This window comes from Perognathus longimembris, chromosome 23 (genome assembly GCF_023159225.1).
Source record: "Perognathus longimembris pacificus isolate PPM17 chromosome 23, ASM2315922v1, whole genome shotgun sequence".
In the NCBI taxonomy this organism is placed as follows: Eukaryota; Metazoa; Chordata; class Mammalia; order Rodentia; family Heteromyidae; genus Perognathus; species Perognathus longimembris.
The window spans coordinates 27,235,635-27,254,451 of record NC_063183.1 but is presented as its reverse complement, the minus strand read 5'-3'; the positions used below and the strand labels follow the sequence as shown (position 1 = coordinate 27,254,451).

The window sequence follows — 18,817 nt, the reverse complement described above, 5'->3', positions numbered from 1 at the left end:
TAGAAACATCAGAAAAATACGAGACTAATAAAATAACTGCCAAGAAGTAGAAAGAGCCATCTGGAAGCCTAAACTTATAGTGGCCCAGAAATCCTAGCTATTCAACTTCACACACACACACTTTGTGACACTGGAGGAAATCAAAGGTGGAAAGTTTTGACAATGGTACCCACTAAAATATGAAAGAAGTGACTAATGTTGAACTGAAACAAAGAATAAGCTAATGTGTCTTAGTCTGTAGGTGCCTTACACGCAACAGAAATGCATTTCTCACAGTTCTCAAGGCTGGAAAGTCTTAATCTAAAAAGGTGTTGGCAGACCCCAAGTCTGGATGGTAAGCTTCCAGACACATCACGCACACTGCTATAAGCTCACATCACACAAAGGGCACACTGGCTGTATGGAGTCTCTTTTATAAAAGTACTAATCTCACTCATAAGGGCTTCACCCTTATGACGCAACCACTTCCCTAAACAATCACCTTGGAGACTTAAGACTTTAACAGATTAATTTAGGGGGCAGAGGACACAAGCATTCAGACTATGGCACTAAGGGAGAGAATCTGGGTGTCCCTGTGATGGATTGAACACGGGACTGCAGGGAGAGTAATGGATCACGTGGGCAAAGATCCAGGAGTTCACAGGGTTCTTTAGGCTATAAAGGAAATGTTTTCAATCAGTCACTTATATATCACACTACATGTTTCCTCTATTTGGAGGAGTTGTGAGTGCTAGTCACACAAAGGAATACAGGAGTCAGAAGGAACTGGACATCCAATAGTTGATCCTGAGAACTGACCTAATTCCAAAGTCCAGTACTATAACTAATCTTATGGCCTAGGGTAAATACCCACCTCACAGTCCACACCTACAGAATGGGAAGGAATGCTAAGGAGGGGTCAAAGCCCGCCCCACCACATCCTTTAAAGAATCACTTTTGTACTAAATCAGCACAGTAGAAGTATTTATCCCTCAACGAGTTAAACTGTGTTCCGGCAAACTCGCAAGCTTTGTCTCTCCCCACGCCCCCCTCTCTCTTTTTTTTTTTTTGGGGGGGGAGTCTAATTATGTAATCAAATCATAGAAACAGTTGGGTTCAACATACTTAACCCAAAGGAGACAGGGTGGTTATTTTCATATTATTTATTCACTTATTTATTTAGACTTGATACCTCTCGATGTTCATTCACTCAACTCACTTGGACATAGTTTCTCTATTAGCCCAATCTAGCCTGGAACCCTCCATTCCTCCTGCCTGTCTCCCTAGTGCTGGGGTTCCAGGCTTGTACCACCACCAGCTCTGGCTTCTTTAAGCTTTTATTTTTTTAATTTGCCTTGCACTATGAAAAGGATGTTTTAATATTAAGACAAAATGGAACTTGAAATCCAGCAGTAAATGTTCTACACATTTTGTGGGGTTTTGTTTCTTTGTTTTTGAGACAGGATCTCACTTTGTAGCTCATCAGGCTGGTCCCAAACTTAATATCTTCCTGCCTTAGCTTCAGAGTGCTGAGATTACCAGCATGTACCACCATGCCCAGCATATTTTAGAGTTATTATGTCCGTTCCATCTCCAAATCCTAAGAAACCTCTGAAACCCAAAATAACTCATCTAGTAGTAAAACTAAGTAGATGAAGCTATTTTATAATTATCCATTTAGCCTAAAATGTTCCTAAATTATGCTAAATTATCCCATTTAGCCTCAAACTAAGTAGATGAAGCCATTTTAGAATTAACCCATTTAGTCTAAGGTGCTCATACATTTTACTGCAGCAGTGATGTGTTTGAAGCTGGAGATAGTGGCATGCAACTAATTCTAGCACTTGAGAGGATGAGGAAGGAGGCTCGTAAGTTCAAGACCAATGTAAGCTATATATATCAAGAGGGAGGGAGGGAAAATGAAAGGAGGGAATGTTAAACCTTTGGAAGGCTATATAATATTATTACCTTGCATAGGCCCATAAAATGTCTTAATTAAAGACCAATAGATCCTAAGGGTTTTTGAATAGAGAATTGTCATCATATAATAAATACCAACATTTACTGAGCTATTAACCATGAGTAAAGCACTGTTCTAATCACTTTCTATGTACTCAGTTACTCATCCTACCACCAAGAGGGCTATTATAACAATCTCAATTTTACAAAGAAAAAAACACCTATCAAGAGTGATTAAGTAGGCTGGGGATATGGCCTAGTGGCAAGAGTGCTTGCCTCGTGTACATGAGGCCCTGGGTTCAATTCCCCAGCACCACATATACAGAAAACGGCCAGAAGTGGCGCTGTGGCTCAAGTAGCAGAGTGCTAGCCTTGAGCAAAAAAGAAGCCACGGACAGTGCTCAGGCCCTGAGTCCAAGGCCCAGGACTGCCCCCCCCCAAAAAAAAAAGTGATTAAGTAAACTGCTTAAAATTATCTATCTACAAAGTAACTTCCATACTTAAAATGGAAAACACAATAAAACAGCTAGATGTGGTGATATTTTTCTCTACTCAGTTAACATACTATGGTGGTAAGGAATCAAACTTAAAGGATACAGGTGGGCTGGGAATATGGCTTGAATTGCATACATGAAGGCCTGGGTCCGATTCTTCAGCATCACATATATAGAAAAAGCCAGACGTGGCACTGTGGCTTAAGTGGTAGAGTGCTAGCCTTGAGGAAAAAGAAGCCAGGGACGGTGATCAGGCCCTGAGTTCAAGCCCCAGGACTGGCCAAAAAAAAGAGCAAAAGAAGCTCAGGGAGAGTGCCCAGGCCCAGAAGAGTTCAAGCCCCAAGACTAGCAAACAAGAACAAAACACTTTCACACACACATTTCATGTACTTATAAACTCGTATGAACAATTCACAAGTCAACTAGTATAAAACTAAGAGTAGAGAGTATAAAGAAGGTATTCCTGTGGGCGACGGATTCACAAGTCAACTAGTATAAAACTAAGATTAGAAAATATAAAGAATGTATTCCTGTGGGGGACAGTGGCTCATGCCTGTGATCCTAGCTACTCAGGAGGCTGAGGTCTGAGAATTGCAGGTCAAAACCAGCCCAGGGAAGACAAATTCCTGTGGGGCTCTAATCTCCTATTAACCCCTCAAAAACTGTAAGTGGCACTGTGGTTCAAAGTAGCAGAGTGCTAGCCTTGAGCAAAAGAGTAAGGACAGAGCCCAAGCCCTCAGTTCAAGCCTCATAATAGAAAATAAAAAAGATATTCCTTAGCTTATGTATCTGTAATTTTGTTTGAACAAGTAACAATTTATTATCTTTTAATTTTAAGTGGTATGTTATAGTTCATGTTCACTGTAAAAGTCAGAAAAATTGGATAAGCGCAAAGATCACCCATAAAATTATACCTAGAAATAACCACTTGATGATGCTGCATATATTCTTCCAGGCATCAAAATACCTTTTTAAGTCAAATGGAATCCTGTTTTAAAACTTACTCATTCCACTTACATCTGCCAACACAACATTTCCCTATTTCAAGTCTTCCAATGCCACCCCTTTCACAGATGGGTAGGCAGTGCTCTTATGTAGGGAAATGTCCCAACTCTCTCTGTACAACAGTACAGGACAACCATTCGGAGTCCTGGCTCTACTACTTACTAACTCAGCTACCAGAGATAGCTACTCATTTCCTGGTGCCTCTACAGTTTGAAAAATGAGACTACCACCCACTTCCTATGATTGCGGTGGGGGTTGTGTGTTCATAGTGTTTTCTTCTTTTTGGTGGTCAGAACTGAGCCTCCAGGGTGCTGAGTTGCTAGCTGTCTACCACAGGACTACACACCCCCTTCCACTGCCAAGACACACACAGCTATTGCTATCCACAAAGGAACAATCCGCATGCTTTCCCTACATTGTAATATTACATCAAGATAAATGATTTGATGTGGGTGTCTATGTCAGGGCTGCTGAGTCTGCCAGATAACAGTATAGCTTAAAGCCTTTTATCAACCCTTTCCATATCACTTCTAAGTAGTAATCATGGCCCAAATTAAGCTCAACTGTTCCAAGTAGCGTTTGCTCTTCTTCCATGAATGAGGCCCTATACATCCTTTATAAAATCAGGCAGGATTCTGGTGGTACCTGCCTGTAATCCTAGCTACTCAGAGGCTGAGATTTGAGGATCATGGTTTGAAGTCAGCCCAGGCAAGAAAGTCCTTAAGACTCTTATCTCCAATTAATTACCAAAATGCAGAAGTGGAGCTCAAGTGGCAGAGTGCCAGCCTTGAGCAAAAAAGCTCAGAGGCAGGCTCAGGCCCCAAGTTCAAGCCCTGTGGCCATTACATACACACACACACACACACACACACACACACACACACACACACACACACACACACACTTGTTGGGAAGTTGATGCAAGCTATTCCAAGCCTCTCCTCCAGCATATCAACTCCATTCCAGAATCCTCAGGTTGGGACACTGAAAGAGAGACAGACAGCCTGCTACTGCTAATATCCACTTTATTTTTAGTTTTGAGGAAATTTCTTTTGGAACAAAGTTGTAATCTGCGTCTTTTTCTCCTCACTAATCCTAGGTCTTTCTGGTCAGATCAAATGTGATCCTTCTGTGCAGCTGACTTCCAAATACTTAAAAGGTAGATATCACTTGTCTTATTTCTATCATGATCAAGGGCCTAGGATATGCTCAGCGATTTTTGTTTTGTTTTTGCCAGTCCTGGGCCTTAGACTCAGGGCCTGAGCACTGTCCTTGGCTTCTTTTTGCTCAAGGATAGCACTCTGCCACTTGAGGCACAGTGCCATTTCTGGCCATTTTCCATATATGTGGTGCTGGGGAATTGAACCCAGGGCTTCATGTATACGAGGCAAGCACTTTTGCCACTAGGCCATATTCCCAGCCCCAGTCCTTCAGTGATTTTTAAAGCTGGGTGTCAATCATCTTAGGCTTCACAAGAAATAGAGGCCAGGTCCTATCCTACTTGAGGTTGGGCCTCTTTACCCAACTCTCCAAGTGGTTCAGATATAAAGTTTTGAGAACAGATGCAAGGTCCCACTGACAATACCATACTTAAAAAGCTGGTACTGAGGGCTGGGAATATGGCCTAGTGGCAAGAGAGCTTGCCTCCTATACATGAGGCCCTGGGTTTGATTCCCCAGCACCACATATACAGAAAACGGCCAGAAGTGGCGCTGTGGCTCAAGTGGCAAGAGTGGTAGCCTTGAGCAAAAGGAAGCCAGGGACAGTGCTTAGGCCCTCAGTCCAAGGCACAGGACTGGCCCGGGGGGGGGGGGGGGGGGGGGGGGGGAAGCTGTTACTGAGCCAGACACTGGTAGCTCACGCCTGTAATCCTAGCTACTCAAGGGGCTGGGATCTGAGGATCACAGTTCAAAGCTAGCCCAAGCAGAAAAGTTGATGAGACTCTTATTACCAATAAACTACTCAGAAAAAGCTAGAAGTAGCACTGTGGCTCAAATGGTAGAGCCCTAGCCTTGAGCACAAAATGCTCAGGGATAGTGCCTAGGCTAAGTGCAAGCCCCAGGGCTGGCAAAAAACAAAACCTGTTACTACTATATCTCAGGTATTATACAACCTGTACAAAGTGAGACTAACAACTTGTTCTACATATCCTAGCAGGGATTTTTTGTTTTGTTTTGTTTTGGTTTTGGTACCACAGTTTGAACTTGGGGCCTCAAACCTCATCCTATCCAATTTGAACTTTTTTTTCAGTTATATAATATTCAGGTGCTGGTGGCTCATGCCTGTAATCCTAGCCACTCAGGAGACCGAGATCTGAGAATCTTGGTTCAAACAAAGCCAGCGCAGGCAGGAAAGTCTGAGAGACTCCTCTCTCCAATTAACCACCAGAAAACTAGAAAGAGTGCTGTGGCTCAAAGTGGTAGAGTGCTAGCCTTGAGTAAAAAGAGCTCAAGGGGCTGGGAATGTGGCCTAGCATGCATAAAGCCCTGGGTTTGATTCCTCAGTACCACATAAACAGAAAAAGCCAGAAGTGGTGCTGTGGCTCAAGTGATAGAGGCTGGCCTTGAGCAAAAAGAAGTTTAGGAACAGTGCTCAGGCCCTGAATTCCAGCCAAGTGACCCACAAAAAAGAAACACATATTTTTATCTGGGACTAGACCTTTTAAGAGTAGGGCAGACCAGTGGCTCACATCTGTAATCCTAGCTAAGGAGACTCAAAGCTAGCCCAGGCAGGAGAAAGTTCATGACACTCTAATCTCCAATTAAACAGCAAAACAGCCAGAAGTGGAGTTGTAGCTCTAGTGGTAGAGTACTAGGCCTTGAGCAAAAGAAGCTCAGGAGCCAGCACTGGTGGCTCATGTCTGTAATACTAGCTACTCAGGAGGCTGAGATCTGAGGATCGCTGTTCAAAGCCAGCCCAAGCAGGAAAGTTCGTGAGACTTATTTCCAATAAACCACTCAGAAAAAGCCAGAGGCAAAAGGCACTGTAATTCAAGTAGTAGAGCACGAGCAGGCCCTGAGTTCAAGCTGCAGGACAGGCATTAAAAAAAAAAAAAAGTAGAGCGGAACAAACACCTTCAGAAAAGTATACTAAGTCTAGAAAAGTATACTAAGTCCAAAGTAGATACATTAGTACTATCAACAAGACTGCTAGCAAGAATGCAGAAAACTAGACACTTCACTGGACTAACTAGAGTTTACAACTTACTCTGTATATAGAACTAAAAGAGGAATTTGAATAATTTCAACATATAAAAGAAAATGTTTAAGATGGTAATGCTAGCCACTTTGATCATTATCAAATTCTCAGCATACCCCACAACACCCAACCAGGAGCTGACAACTGAGTCCAGCCAGGGCCGAAGCATGAATAGCCAATAAACCAAAAGCAAAGTGGACTGGGCATGTGGCTCAAGTGGCCAAGCAAGAATGAGGGCCGGTACCACCAAAAAAAGAAAAAAGAAAATTAAGTTGCTTAATGCCTTACAATTTTAGGATTGTTTTTTAATGTTTGCAAAGAGAAAGCAAAAAAGAGCCTACTAGTGAGTAAAGGAAAACTAAGGGCCTTATGCCTCCTCAAAAATAAAAACAAACTTCACAAAATAATTTCTGCTTTACCTGTTAACTCTGGGGAGAAAAATTATTTTCCTAGAGATAAGCCCATTATAAATATATTTAAAAATCCATGGAGGAAAAAAAACAAACTACAATCAAGTAAAATTAACTAAGGTCCAATTTATTTTCATGTGAACAGCAAGTATTAAAAGTACACCCGGTATTTTTTTTAACAATTACATAAAGAATGACCAGATGCTTCCTGTTGATGGAACAGTAGACAACTATAGTCCTACAAATACAGACAAGAGTTCACAGAAACAATTGGAAATAAATTTAGCTTCCTCTCAAAACTACTAAGATCTTAAAATTACAGCTAGCTGTCCCCCACCAAGGAATCCGATTCAGAGAAAGAGCCTGCTGAAAAGTTCTTAGGGTACACACAAACGCTTCTTTGTTTCACAAAAGTTTTCTCTGCAGGATTCCATTTAAATCTAGAGCTCAAACAGTTTTGAAAAGTGGCCTATCTTCTTCAAAGATTACAGTTACCCACAAATCTTTACAAACACATTAGTATGGAAACCACAAGAAACAAATATCTCCAAAAAGTTTCCCAGTCTCTAGGATCAGATGCTATAAATCTTTACCTGTATTGTTTAAGTCACCTAAAATTCCAACTTTTAAAAGTTAGAACCTAGGTAAAAGAAAAAAAAAAAAAGGAATCATTCTTATCCCTACTTCTAGTGTGCCTTGCATAATATCCTGACTTGACTTAAACAAAGCAAGATGATACATGTCTGTATTTTGAAAATAGCGTTAAGTGGAGTTTTCCAGAGGTGCTAAGACGTGACACCACCACTACAAGAGATCAAGGCTGCAGAAGCAGACTCAGGAATCTAGCTTATCTTCAGTTAGGCCAAGTATGTAAAAGATTTCCACGATAGCATCAGGAGTGCAAGGCCAGATCGAGTTGTTTTTGTTTTGAGACCCAAACTTCAAAAACAAAAAGTTGCACAATGCAAAGCAATGTTACCCTTGCCTGGTATGTTGTTCGTGCTGACCTATAATCAACTTTTATTAGTTTTTGAGGATAAAAAAAAGAAAGATGAAGAATAAGTGGTGTGTTTTTTTTTTAAAATGTCTTTAGCTTCCTTAAATTCAAAACCTGAAAGTGGAAGTGTCTTAAAACCGTATCGGTGAGAAATTGCATGCAACCAAGCCGTGGGTTTAAATTAAAAAAAAAAAATCATCTCACCACCGAGAGAGAGAGAGAGAGAGAGAGAGAGAGAGAGAGAGAGAGAGAGAGAGAGAGAGAGAGAGAGAGAGAGAGAGAGAGAGAGAGAGAGAGAGAGATGTGTGTGTATGTGCGTGCAGATTACAAACTTCCACTTGTGAAAAGTTAACTTGCCTGAACTGAAGACAGCAAAACCAGGGTCCGGGAAGATAGAGAACATAATCGAGCCTTCCCTGTCGCCCCCCATCAGCAGCTCGGTGCTGCGCCCCTGCCTTTTGAACAGATGTGAGCTCTCCACAGTCCAATCAGATTGAAAAGCCAGAAGAAGCCAGCATAAAAGTGAGAACGAAAACACACACAAAAGCCCAGGCCTGTGTCGTTCTACCGATTTCAGTTTGCACCGCGCACCACCACCCTCACTCCCCCCCCCCCCGGGGCTAGGCACGCTGGTTTCCACACACTTTGGGGGTGCGTGGGGGGGGGCGGGGGAAGAGAGCTTGCACCCAAATGCAACTCAACACCACACGCTGACTGATTTAACTCTGCCAGGGGCGGGACGGCCTGTCTGAAAAAAAAAATAAATAAATAACACCCCAACTTTTCCCACCCCCTTCCCCCCCAAAAGCCGTGTTTCCCAGCCGCGAAGTCTCTCCAACGAGGGAGGAGGGGAGAGAGAAAAAAAAAAGTCCCACGCATCCCAAGAAATCGACCACCACCATTTCTCTCTCATGGAACTCGGGGTCCCCCTCCCCCCACTCTCCCTTCACCGAGGTCCCCAAGCGGGGAAAGGAGGGGATGGGGGGGGGGGAAGGGACCCAGGCGGGCCCCGGGACGCGGTGACACCCGGCTCTCCTCCCTCTAACCCGCAGCCGATCTCCGAGTTCCGGACCCGGCAGGGCCTTCACCGAGCCCTCCGGCGTGGCTGGCCGGTTAAAGCTCGCTCAGACAAAAGAGGGGCCCGGTAGCCCCAAGAGCGGAGCCCCGGGCCGGCCGAGTCTCCTTCGCTTTCCCGCCCACAGCGTCCCCGCCGTCCCGTGCGCGCCCGGATCTCCGGCTCCCCGAGGCCTCGGCCGCCGCCGCAGCAGCCGCAGCCATTCGGGGACCACCACCCCCCCACCCCCAAACACACACACGAGGAAATGTAAAAAAAGGAGGCCGCGGTACGCCCGAATGCCGCGGGAACCCCCCAGCCCTCAGGGCCCGAGAGGAAACGGTGGCGGCGGCCGCCGAGGCCCGGCGCGCCCGCCCGCCCGCCCCTCCCCGCAGCCCGGGGTGCTCGGCGGACAAAGCGGCGGCGGGGCGGGCGCGGCTAGGCCGACCCCGACCGACCGACCGACCGACCCCCTCCGGCCGGGAGAAGCGAAGGGGACGCCGCACTCCCCCCACCACCACCACCACCCCCCGCCCCCCACCCCACCGAGGAGCCCCGGAAACCCGGCGCCTTAATGCAATCAACAGGAAATCGCGGGGATGATCTGGGTTCCGGGGGAAGTGGAATTATTTTTTACCAGCGAAGAGATCAACTTCCACATCCGGTGGTAACAGGGCCCTCACACAGACCCGCACTGACCTGGAAAAGCTTCGGGAGCGAGCGGCGACGGGGGAGCGGCGGGAGGTGCTGCGGGGAGGGAGCGAGGGGAGGGAGGGAGGAAGGGAGGGAGGGAGAGGGGGGAGAGGAGAGAGAGAGCGAGCGAGCGAGAGAGAGAGAGAGGACGGGGGACCACCGAGGCACACCGCGCCTACCCAGCCGGTCTCGACGCAGCCTCGTTACACCAGAAAGCGGTTCAACTTTTTGCACCCGGGCGGTTTGGTGGTTGTTGGTTTTTTTTTTTTTTCTTTCTCTCTCTTTTCGCCCCCCCCTCCCCCCGAAAATGCCGCGTCTGGTCGGTGCTCAAAAAAAAAAAAAAAAAATCCCACACCGAAAAGTCCCCGGGGCTGCGCGCGGAGGGACACGCGGGCGGTGCGCGCGCGCTCCCAGCATCCCTCCCGGCCTCGCGGGGCCGCTCCGTCCGCCGCCGCTTCCCTCCGCCGCGTGCCGCGCGAGAGGCCTTTTTTTTTTTTTTTTTTTAATTTTTTTTCTGTCTCCTCCACCCTCCCCCCCCCCACCCCCGGCGCCCCGACCCTATTCCGGATGGAGGAAAGAATCTGGGTGGAGATGAAGGGTGTGTGTGGGGGGTGGGGGAAATCTGTTTTTCTTTGTTTTATTTATTATTATTTCACCGGGGGAAAGGAAATAGGCCTTTTTTTTTTTTCCCCAAGCAGGCCGCGCCACACAAAGGCGGCGGCGGAATGATCTACTCGCGGAAACCCCCCGCGAGTCCCGGCGGAGGAGGAGGGGGAGGAGGAGGGGGTGGGACCGGCGCGGCGCGCCTGCGCCGTGAGCGGCTCGGTTGGGGAAGCTGCGCGCCATGTGCGCCGGGGTGGTGGAGCTGCCGGGTCAGGCTGGCGTGCGCCGCCTCTTCCTGAGTGAGGCGGGGTAGGAGTTGGGAGGGGCGGAGGAGGCTCGTGTGCGGGCGTGCGGTTGTTACTTTTTCTTCTCGTGTTTTCGGAAGTGAGGGTTGGTGGACGGCGTGGGGGGGGGGGGCGTGGAGGCTGCGCAGTGCTGGGCGGGCGCCGCTGGCCGGGCGGCCTCCGAGGGCCAGCCGGGAGCTGGGATGCGGCTCTCCGGCGGCGGGCGAGTGAGCGGGGAGATCAAGACCTGTTTCTGTAGCCCTGTGAAATGTCATCTTATTCTTTTGTGCCGTTCCTGGGGCTGGAACTCAAGTCAGGACCGAGGGGGCTGTTCCTGAGCTTTTGTTTTGCTCAGGGCTAATGCCCTTAGCCATTGGAGCCACAGCTCCATTTCCGGTTGGGGGGGGAGGGCGGTGGTGAGCCCAGGACAAGAGTTACACACTTTACTGCCCGGCCTGGCTCCGAACTCTTGATCCTCGGATCTCAGCCTCCTGAGTACCTAGGTAGGATTACAGGCGTGAGCCACCTGTACCCGCCTCCGCTCTATTTATTTTAAAAGCATTCTGGTGTTGCTTTCTCTCCTTCATAGAGCCCAGTGACTGCTGCTCGCTGAGTCCCGTCTGTCAGTTCTGAAGGTACAGATTTGGGCTTTCCGTGCATGAGACATCAAGGTTATTGTTGTTTGTGTGGTGTAATTTGTGGGATGTCAAGATTATTGTGTTGTAATTTTTTTTTTTTTTTTTTTTTTTTTGCCAATCCTGTGCCTTGGACTCACGGCCTGAGCACTGTCCCTGGCTTCTTTTTGCTCAAAGCTAGCACTCTGCCACTTGAACCACAGCACCACTTCTGGCCGTTTTCTATGTATGTGGTGCTGGAGAATCGAACCCAGGGCTTCATGTACAGGAGGCAAGCATTCTTGTCACTAGGCTACATCCCCAGCCCCGGTAATCTAATCTTAAAAGTAGGATGGGTTTATTTCCAGATGAGGGCTTTAAACTTTTCAAGAGAAGTTTTTATTAGCTCCATTTGGGTATTATTTGCAAAGGCACACTTGATAACTTTTTTTTTGTTTTTGCCAGTCCTGGGGCTTGAACACCACTTGAGCTGTGGCACCACTTTCATCTTTTTCTGAGTAGTTTATTGTAGATAACTCTGGGCTGGCTTGGAGTAGCAATCCTCAGATCTCAGACTACTGTTTTAATGGGTCTGGACCTTGTTTGACATGCTTTGTGTATCTAGAACTTGGGGAATGTCCGGGACAGCAAGAGTTTTAATCCAGGAGAGATGACAAGCTTAAATGAAATCCATACTTGTCTTCTGTCTCCATTTATTTGCCCATACTTCTGTCTCCATTTATTTGCCCTTTTGTAATACTGATGAAAAATAAGAATAGTAGTAAAAGCTAGTATTTTTTAGTCTTAAGATATCAGATTCAGTTCATGGACCTTGTGAAGTCCCTGCTCTATGTCACCTTGTTTACAAAAATCTCTTTAGTGCCCATTTCCCTGATTTTGTACAATTTCCCCAGTGTGACGCCCAAACCTCTAGGCCAGTTGCATCAGTCTCCTTAAACATCTTCTCAGAACGTGACTCTTTTCTAATCACTGAAGTCCACATAATATAACCTAAGACCACCCCTAAAGTTTTGCAAATGTTGTCTGCAACTTTTGACCCACCACTGCCTCCATTCCTGTTTGGTCCAACACCCAATAAAGCCTTAAGCCTGTATTGGTTGCTTGCCTCTTATTACTTACGTTTTGGTGCTGCAACTCGGGAGGCGCAAGCAGTCAGGGTCTGGATGATCCTCCTATAGGGTTGATTGGCCCCCAGCTCTGCTCCCAAACCCTTACTCTCTTGACAGCCATTTCAGACTTCCACAAGCCTCACGGTTCAGACCTGTAAGGGTCAGCATTGACCTCCTGCCTCTACAAGCTTCCCTGCCTCCATTTTCATCCATCTTTTTTTTGGGGGGGGGGGTGTCAGTTATGGGGCTTGAACTCTGGGCCTGGGCACTGTCCCTGAGCTCTTCAGCTCAAGGCTCCAGTGGACATCACTCAGAATTCTGGGTAGCAATCTTGGTCTCAGGTAAGCTGACTTCCTTTGTAATAGATGGGGCCACCTATTTAACCTTGCCTGAATATCGGGGGACCATTGTTCCTGCCCTCTGTAATGCTGGTGGGCATTAATGGCATCGTCCAGTATCCTAGGATGACACCCCTTTTACTGTGTAGCTTTCAGGGCTCACCATTTTCCCATTCCTTTTTAGTAATACACAGTGTCCCGTGCCCTTGTTGGTTGCAATATTCTGTCCAAATTCAAGGTTATATTTATATTCCTGCCCCCTGTGACTGTTCCTTGCTCATACCAGCCCCAGCTCATTCCCAGATGTAAAGCCCCCACTTACCTTGACTCCCTCCATCACTTCCAACTTAATTCTACCCCCGTCTTTGGACCCATTACCCTTAATATTCCTCTACTTGCCCAAGCGGCCCTCTGCTTCTCCTCACCTTTCTACCTCTCTCCACCCCAGTAGGAAGCTTGCTTGCCACCAGCCCTCTATAACTGCACCATTTTTCTCTCTCACCCTTCAGACCACCAAAACACCTGAGTAGATCAGACTGTGTCCTCTGAAGGGTTTAGTCTTGGTCACGTGAGTTAAGACAGACTTGGCTAGTCAGCAGTTAGGTTTTCATCTGCTCAGCTGTAAAAAGAGCAGCCATACAAGGCTGGCCCTGTTCCGCACAGAACAGTTCACAAAATGAAAGAGTGGTGGATTTAAGTATTTCTTTGAGAGCAGACAAACTTTTGGTATTCTGTCAGAGATGGCCTTTCTAAGATGTTCTCTGAGCTAAAACTTGCCTGGGAAGAAGTTGAGGCATACGTGAAACCAGACAGTAGAGTAACAGTAAAGGCCTGAAGATGAGAAGTTAGTTGTGGAAGGGGTGGTGGTAGAAGCTGGGATCTACAGACTTGATAAGATCAAACCATTGAAGAGTTTTAAGGAATGAATCAGCCTGGAGAAATATGCAGTGACAGAGATAAAGCAGCTGGATATATCCAGGATATATTTTATGATTAGACCTGCCTTGTGTTGGTGAACATAGCGCGAAGAGTGAGGGAAAGAGGAATCAATAATGGTGCCTAGGTTCATACGTTTATTTTCTAGGCCAGCACTGTCCAATAGAAATAGAACACAAACTGCACCTAATTTTGTCATGACGTGAGTTCCTAAATGACCAAGTAGAGCTAGTTGATACTATACATACTGGACAGTGTAGTCCAGTATACCAGAATAATAGAAAGGCAGAGCTCAAAAGTTGTTTGGAAGAGCTGGGTAGAACAGTTGCTCTGCATATGCAAGGTGCTGGGTTCCCCAACAAGAATAAAGAACAAACTTTGTTTGGAATCAGGCCAGGAGATAAAGGACTGGAATTTTATTCTGTAGACAGATGGACAATGGCTCCTTTCTCAACCAGGGAGTGGCAGGATCATGTTTAAAGCTAGAAAGAGGTCACTAGGTGCCCATCTGGTGGCTCCAGACCAAGAGCAACCCTTCCAGATGTGTGACTTCATCTCAAAAGATCCAGCATTCTAGAGCAGTGCCACCAAAAGTCTGCTTTCCAAATCACTGTGGAGTCCTTGTTACTAGTCTGTACAAAGCATTTACAGAAAGTAAGAGTGGTTGGGCTGGAAACGTGGCTTAGTGGTAGTGTGCTTGCCTAGCATGCATGAAGTCCTGGGTTCGATTCCTCAGCACCACATAAAAGGCCAGAAGTGGTGCTGTGGCTCGTGAGGTAGAGCAAAAAGAAGCCAGGGACAGTGCTCAGACCCTGAGTCCCAAGCCCCCAGCACTGGAAAAAAAAAAAAAAAGAAAATAAGAGTGAAAACAACAGTCTAGCTGAATCATTTTATTGTCTAAATCTAATAAAAATTTGGAGTTTGTATTGTTGTACATGTTTTGCTTTTCTTTTTTTATATCGTTTTATAAAGCTATTTTTGACCACATAATTTTTGGAACTGCATTAGAGCCAAATAAAACCCAAAAAAATCACTGTACATGATGAATAAGACACATATGCTTCTAATTTTGTATGGTCCTCAAGTGATGCCATAACCATCCAGATGGTCCTCCCCCCTCACCCAGTGATGGGAATTTTTTACTTGGGAAATACTGGAATATTAGGTAATTTTGTTCTGGGTATACAGCACAGTTTGAGTCACAGAATCCACAACTCCCAGCCAAAGTCATTAAAACTTAGAATGAAAGGTAATTGCTGCTGCTGAACACATGTCTCTGAAAAGCAGGAATGCCATGTCAGAAAAGGTAATCCACTACAATCAATAAAGACTTCCTACTAGGTTTATCAAAAAACATTGTGCTAGGGGCTGGGGATATGGCCTAGTGGCAAGAGAGCTGGCCTCGTATACATGAGGCCCTGGGTTCGATTCCCCAGCACCACATACACAGAAAATGGCCAGAAGTGGCGCTGTGGCTCAAGTGGCAGAGTGCTAGCCTTGAGCAAAAGGAAGCCAGGGACAGTGCTCAGGCCCTGAGTCCAAGGCCCAGGACTGGCCAAAAATAAATAAAACATTGTGCTATTAAAATAACCGAAAATTCTCTCCTATAATGAATTTACTGGATCTTTACTACATAGTGTTTCTAAGATTCACAGATGAATAATGTATTTGGGGTAGAAAGGCTTCTGAAGGTACATTGGAGATAAGAGTCTCAGGGACTTTCCTTCATCAGGCTGGCATTGAACTTCCAATGCTAGCCCCCAAAAGTTTTTTTTCTGACCATTGCTATTTTCCAACCATTCAGTTCCCAGCCCTCGGTAATCTCCATTTTGCCACTTCTGTTTGTCCCAGGGTTTTTTTGTGTGTTTGTGGTTGTGCTATATGTATAATAATGTTTAATTCTAGTCTCACAGACATGCCCTTCAGCACTGGACCTAAGATATATTTGATTTCTCCATATCAAAGCATAAAATAGAACTTTTTTTCTTCAGACCCCAGCAGACTAGTCATTACCCAATTGAAGGACTCTGGTTTTCCAGCTAGTCCTTCACATGGGTATAAGTGTGTGTGGCTCATGCTTGTAATTCCAGCTAGTCAGGGACAAATCTGGAAGATCACCTGAATGTGGGGGCAAGACTATCCCAGGTGCACATCTTTGATTCCCAACTCTGCAGTGGGCCATAAACTAGAGGAAGAAGGGCTGAAGCCTGCCCCAGGCAAAAACTCCCAAGACCCTACCTGAAAAACAACAAAAGCAAGAAAGGTCAAAGGTTATCGCAGTTCCCACAGGTCGAACTGCTCAGCAAAAGGGTACATGTGTTCATTTTGTCTTTTATGTACCCAGTATTTCTCCAAGGCATTGCTGGTGGAGTGTGGTCAAGACCGTTTTAAATTCCCATTTTGCAGCTTTTGGAGCCATATTTGAAGTCAAGCTTAATGTTTTTTAGATCAGTAACAAAGGTATTTGTCTAAATTGAAGGAATGTAGGCATAGTGGTACAAGCCTGTAATTCTAATACTTGGGACCAAGACCAGATGATCACAAGTTTGAGACTGGCTTTGGCTACATAGTGATATCCTGACTCAAACCATCAAGCAAATAAACTAAATTTTGAGGGAATTGTGGTTCCATTAACAGTTTATTCAGGATATAAAATTTGCTACTACTATAGCAACACACTGAAAACTAGTAAAAACTGGTTGCTTGTGCAATCAAAGCAGTCAGCCTGCAGGAAGGGCCAGGAATAACTATAAACAACTCCACCTTTTCTTGGTAAATTTGCAAGATCAATGGTATCTGAAAAGATCCTTTGGATTGTAGAGAGTCAACATGAAAGAAGAGCTGGGAATAATTCATTTCATGAAAAAAGATGTCTCGGTGATTTTAAAGAAGTTCCTAGAATAGGGGCTGACCCTGACTTCTGACTAATCAAGTGATGCAGGGAGAATAGAGAAGGGAAGTGGGACTGTGGGTTCTACTTCACTAAAAGACATGAAGAAAGATGGGTGCTGGTGTATAATCCTAGCTACTCAAGAAGCTGAGACCAATTGATTAAAAAAAAAAAAAGCCAGAAGCTGAAAACAGCTGTGGCTCAAGTGGTGGAGCCACTAGCCTTAAGCAAAAAGGCAGTTCAGGGATAGTGCCTAGGTCCGGGGTTCAAGTCCCAGGAGGGCACACAAAAAAAGAGGGTGTGGGGATGAAGAGGCCTCAAAATCATGAAGATTCTATGAGAAGGTGATCATCTATAACTAGCAGGAGAGCTCTCAACCAGGAACCAAATTGACATATTTCCCAGCCTGCAAGACAGTGAGAAGGGGCTGGTAGCAGTAGAGTGCTTGGCTAGCATTTGTAAAGCCTTGGGTTCGATTTCTCAGCACCACATAAACAGAAAAAGCCAAAAGTGGCACTGTGGCCCTAGAGGAAGAGTGCTAGCCTTGAGCAAAAAGAAGCCAGGGACAGTGCTCAGGCCCTGAGTCCAAGCCCCAGGACTGGCAAAAACAAACTACATAAATCTCTTATTTGATTCACTGTTTATGGTATTTTGTTCTGGCAGCCCAACCCAGGTAAGATAATATGTTTCTGTTTTTCCACAAATTGCCATAGATTCATCCAAAAAAGTATTGTTTTAGATGGTAATACTGTCCTGTCCTTGAGATTAACTGCAATCAGCATGTTGTAACTCCTGCAGTTTTGAAACAGTCATCTCTTTTTAAGTATGGTGATGATTTAGGGGTGAGGATTGGGAAATGCTTTAATTTGCTTAATGTCCCTATATTTTAATTTGCATCCTGAGAATTGTTTGGAATATGGGATCTCTGCCTATCTCTAACAATGAAATAAGAGGTATGCCAATGTCCATGAAAACTCATTTACTTAATCACAGCTTTGAACATGATTGCATGGATATTTGAGTGTGCACACACACACACCTGTCCTGGGGACTGAACTCTGGATGCTGTTCCTGAGCTTTTTTTGCTCAAAAATAGCTCTCAACCACTTGAGCCACAGCTCTACTTTCCACTTTTTGGTGATTACTTGGAGACAACAGGCTCAAACTTTCCTGTACAGGCTGGATTTAAACCACAACCCTCAGATCTCAGCCTCCCGAATATCTAGGATTACAAGCATAAGCTATCAGTGCCTGGCTTTTAGATGTGATGTTTTGTTCAAATGATACGATTAAATTTAAAAAAATAAATTAACAGCTTCCCTAAGCAGATATACTGGCCTTATTAATAAAAACCTGAACTGCCAGTTCCTGAAGAGTCAGGCTAGTCTCTTATAGCTTGCTCTGGCTTGTCTGTAGAATGTTAGCTTTGGAGCATTGTGTTGAGGTGTGGCTGTACATTCCACCCAAAAGCCAATTCTTAAGTGTGCCAATGATGTAGACAGTTACATAAGGGCCCTCTTCTTCACGAGGCCCTTAGATGGCAGGGCAAAGTCTCCTCCAAAAATCCATGTGTTGGGACCTTTAAGAGGTAGGGCTCCAGTGAAGGCATTTAAGTTACAAGTAGCACTTGTTCAGAAGGGACTAATGTAGTTCCTGAAGGGCCCTGCTTAGTTCCCAAGAAGGTTGTTGTAAACAAGGTTACCCTCAGTCGGTTTCTGCATGCATCTGTTTTCCTTCTTGTTTCTCTGCCATGCTGTATCATAAACACTTCATCAGAGGCCAAACATGGGGCTGCCTGGACTTGTACTTTTGGACTCCAAAACTGAGATAAGTGGACACCCATTTTTTTTTTTTTGTCTTGGGGGTGGGGGCTGACCTCGGGGTCTGGATACTGTCCCTGAGCTTTTTTTGCTCAAGACTATAGCACTCTATCACTTTAAGCCACAGCTCCACTTCTGGTTTTCTAGTGGTTAACTGGAGATAAAGTCTCATGAATTTTACTACCCAAACTGGCTTTGAATCATGATCCTCAGATCTCAGCCTAGTGAGTGGCTTAGATTACAAGTGTGAGCCACCAGCACCTGGGTCATGTCTTCCTTATAAATTACTCAGCCTCAGATATTTTGTTATAGCAACAAAAAATGAACCAGTATGTTATCCATTAGGAAATAAAAGATACTTATATAAATAGCATGGTAGGAAGTAATATGGCATGACATATGGAGGAAATGCT

At 45.4% G+C, this 18,817-nt stretch overlaps 1 protein-coding gene across 6 annotated transcripts in view; it reads right to left on the bottom strand.

Moving 5' to 3' along the window:
- Gabpb1 (GA binding protein transcription factor subunit beta 1) overlaps positions 1 to 10,047 on the bottom strand; it is a 40,992-nt gene extending 30,945 nt beyond the window's left edge. The window contains exon 1 of one of the 6 annotated variants that reach the window (XM_048333142.1): positions 9,969 to 10,047. Coding sequence is in view for 2 of the 6 variants with exons in the window: in XM_048333143.1 (XP_048189100.1) it covers positions 9,734 to 9,757 (24 nt within the window). In the remaining 4 variants the exon portion in view is untranslated. Of the gene's footprint in view, positions 1 to 8,399; positions 9,303 to 9,733; positions 9,873 to 9,968 lie in introns of those variants that run through there. The other 5 variants (XM_048333144.1, XM_048333140.1, XM_048333143.1 and 2 more) reach the window with 5 other exon arrangements.
- Between the last annotated feature and the right edge of the window lie 8,770 nt (positions 10,048 to 18,817).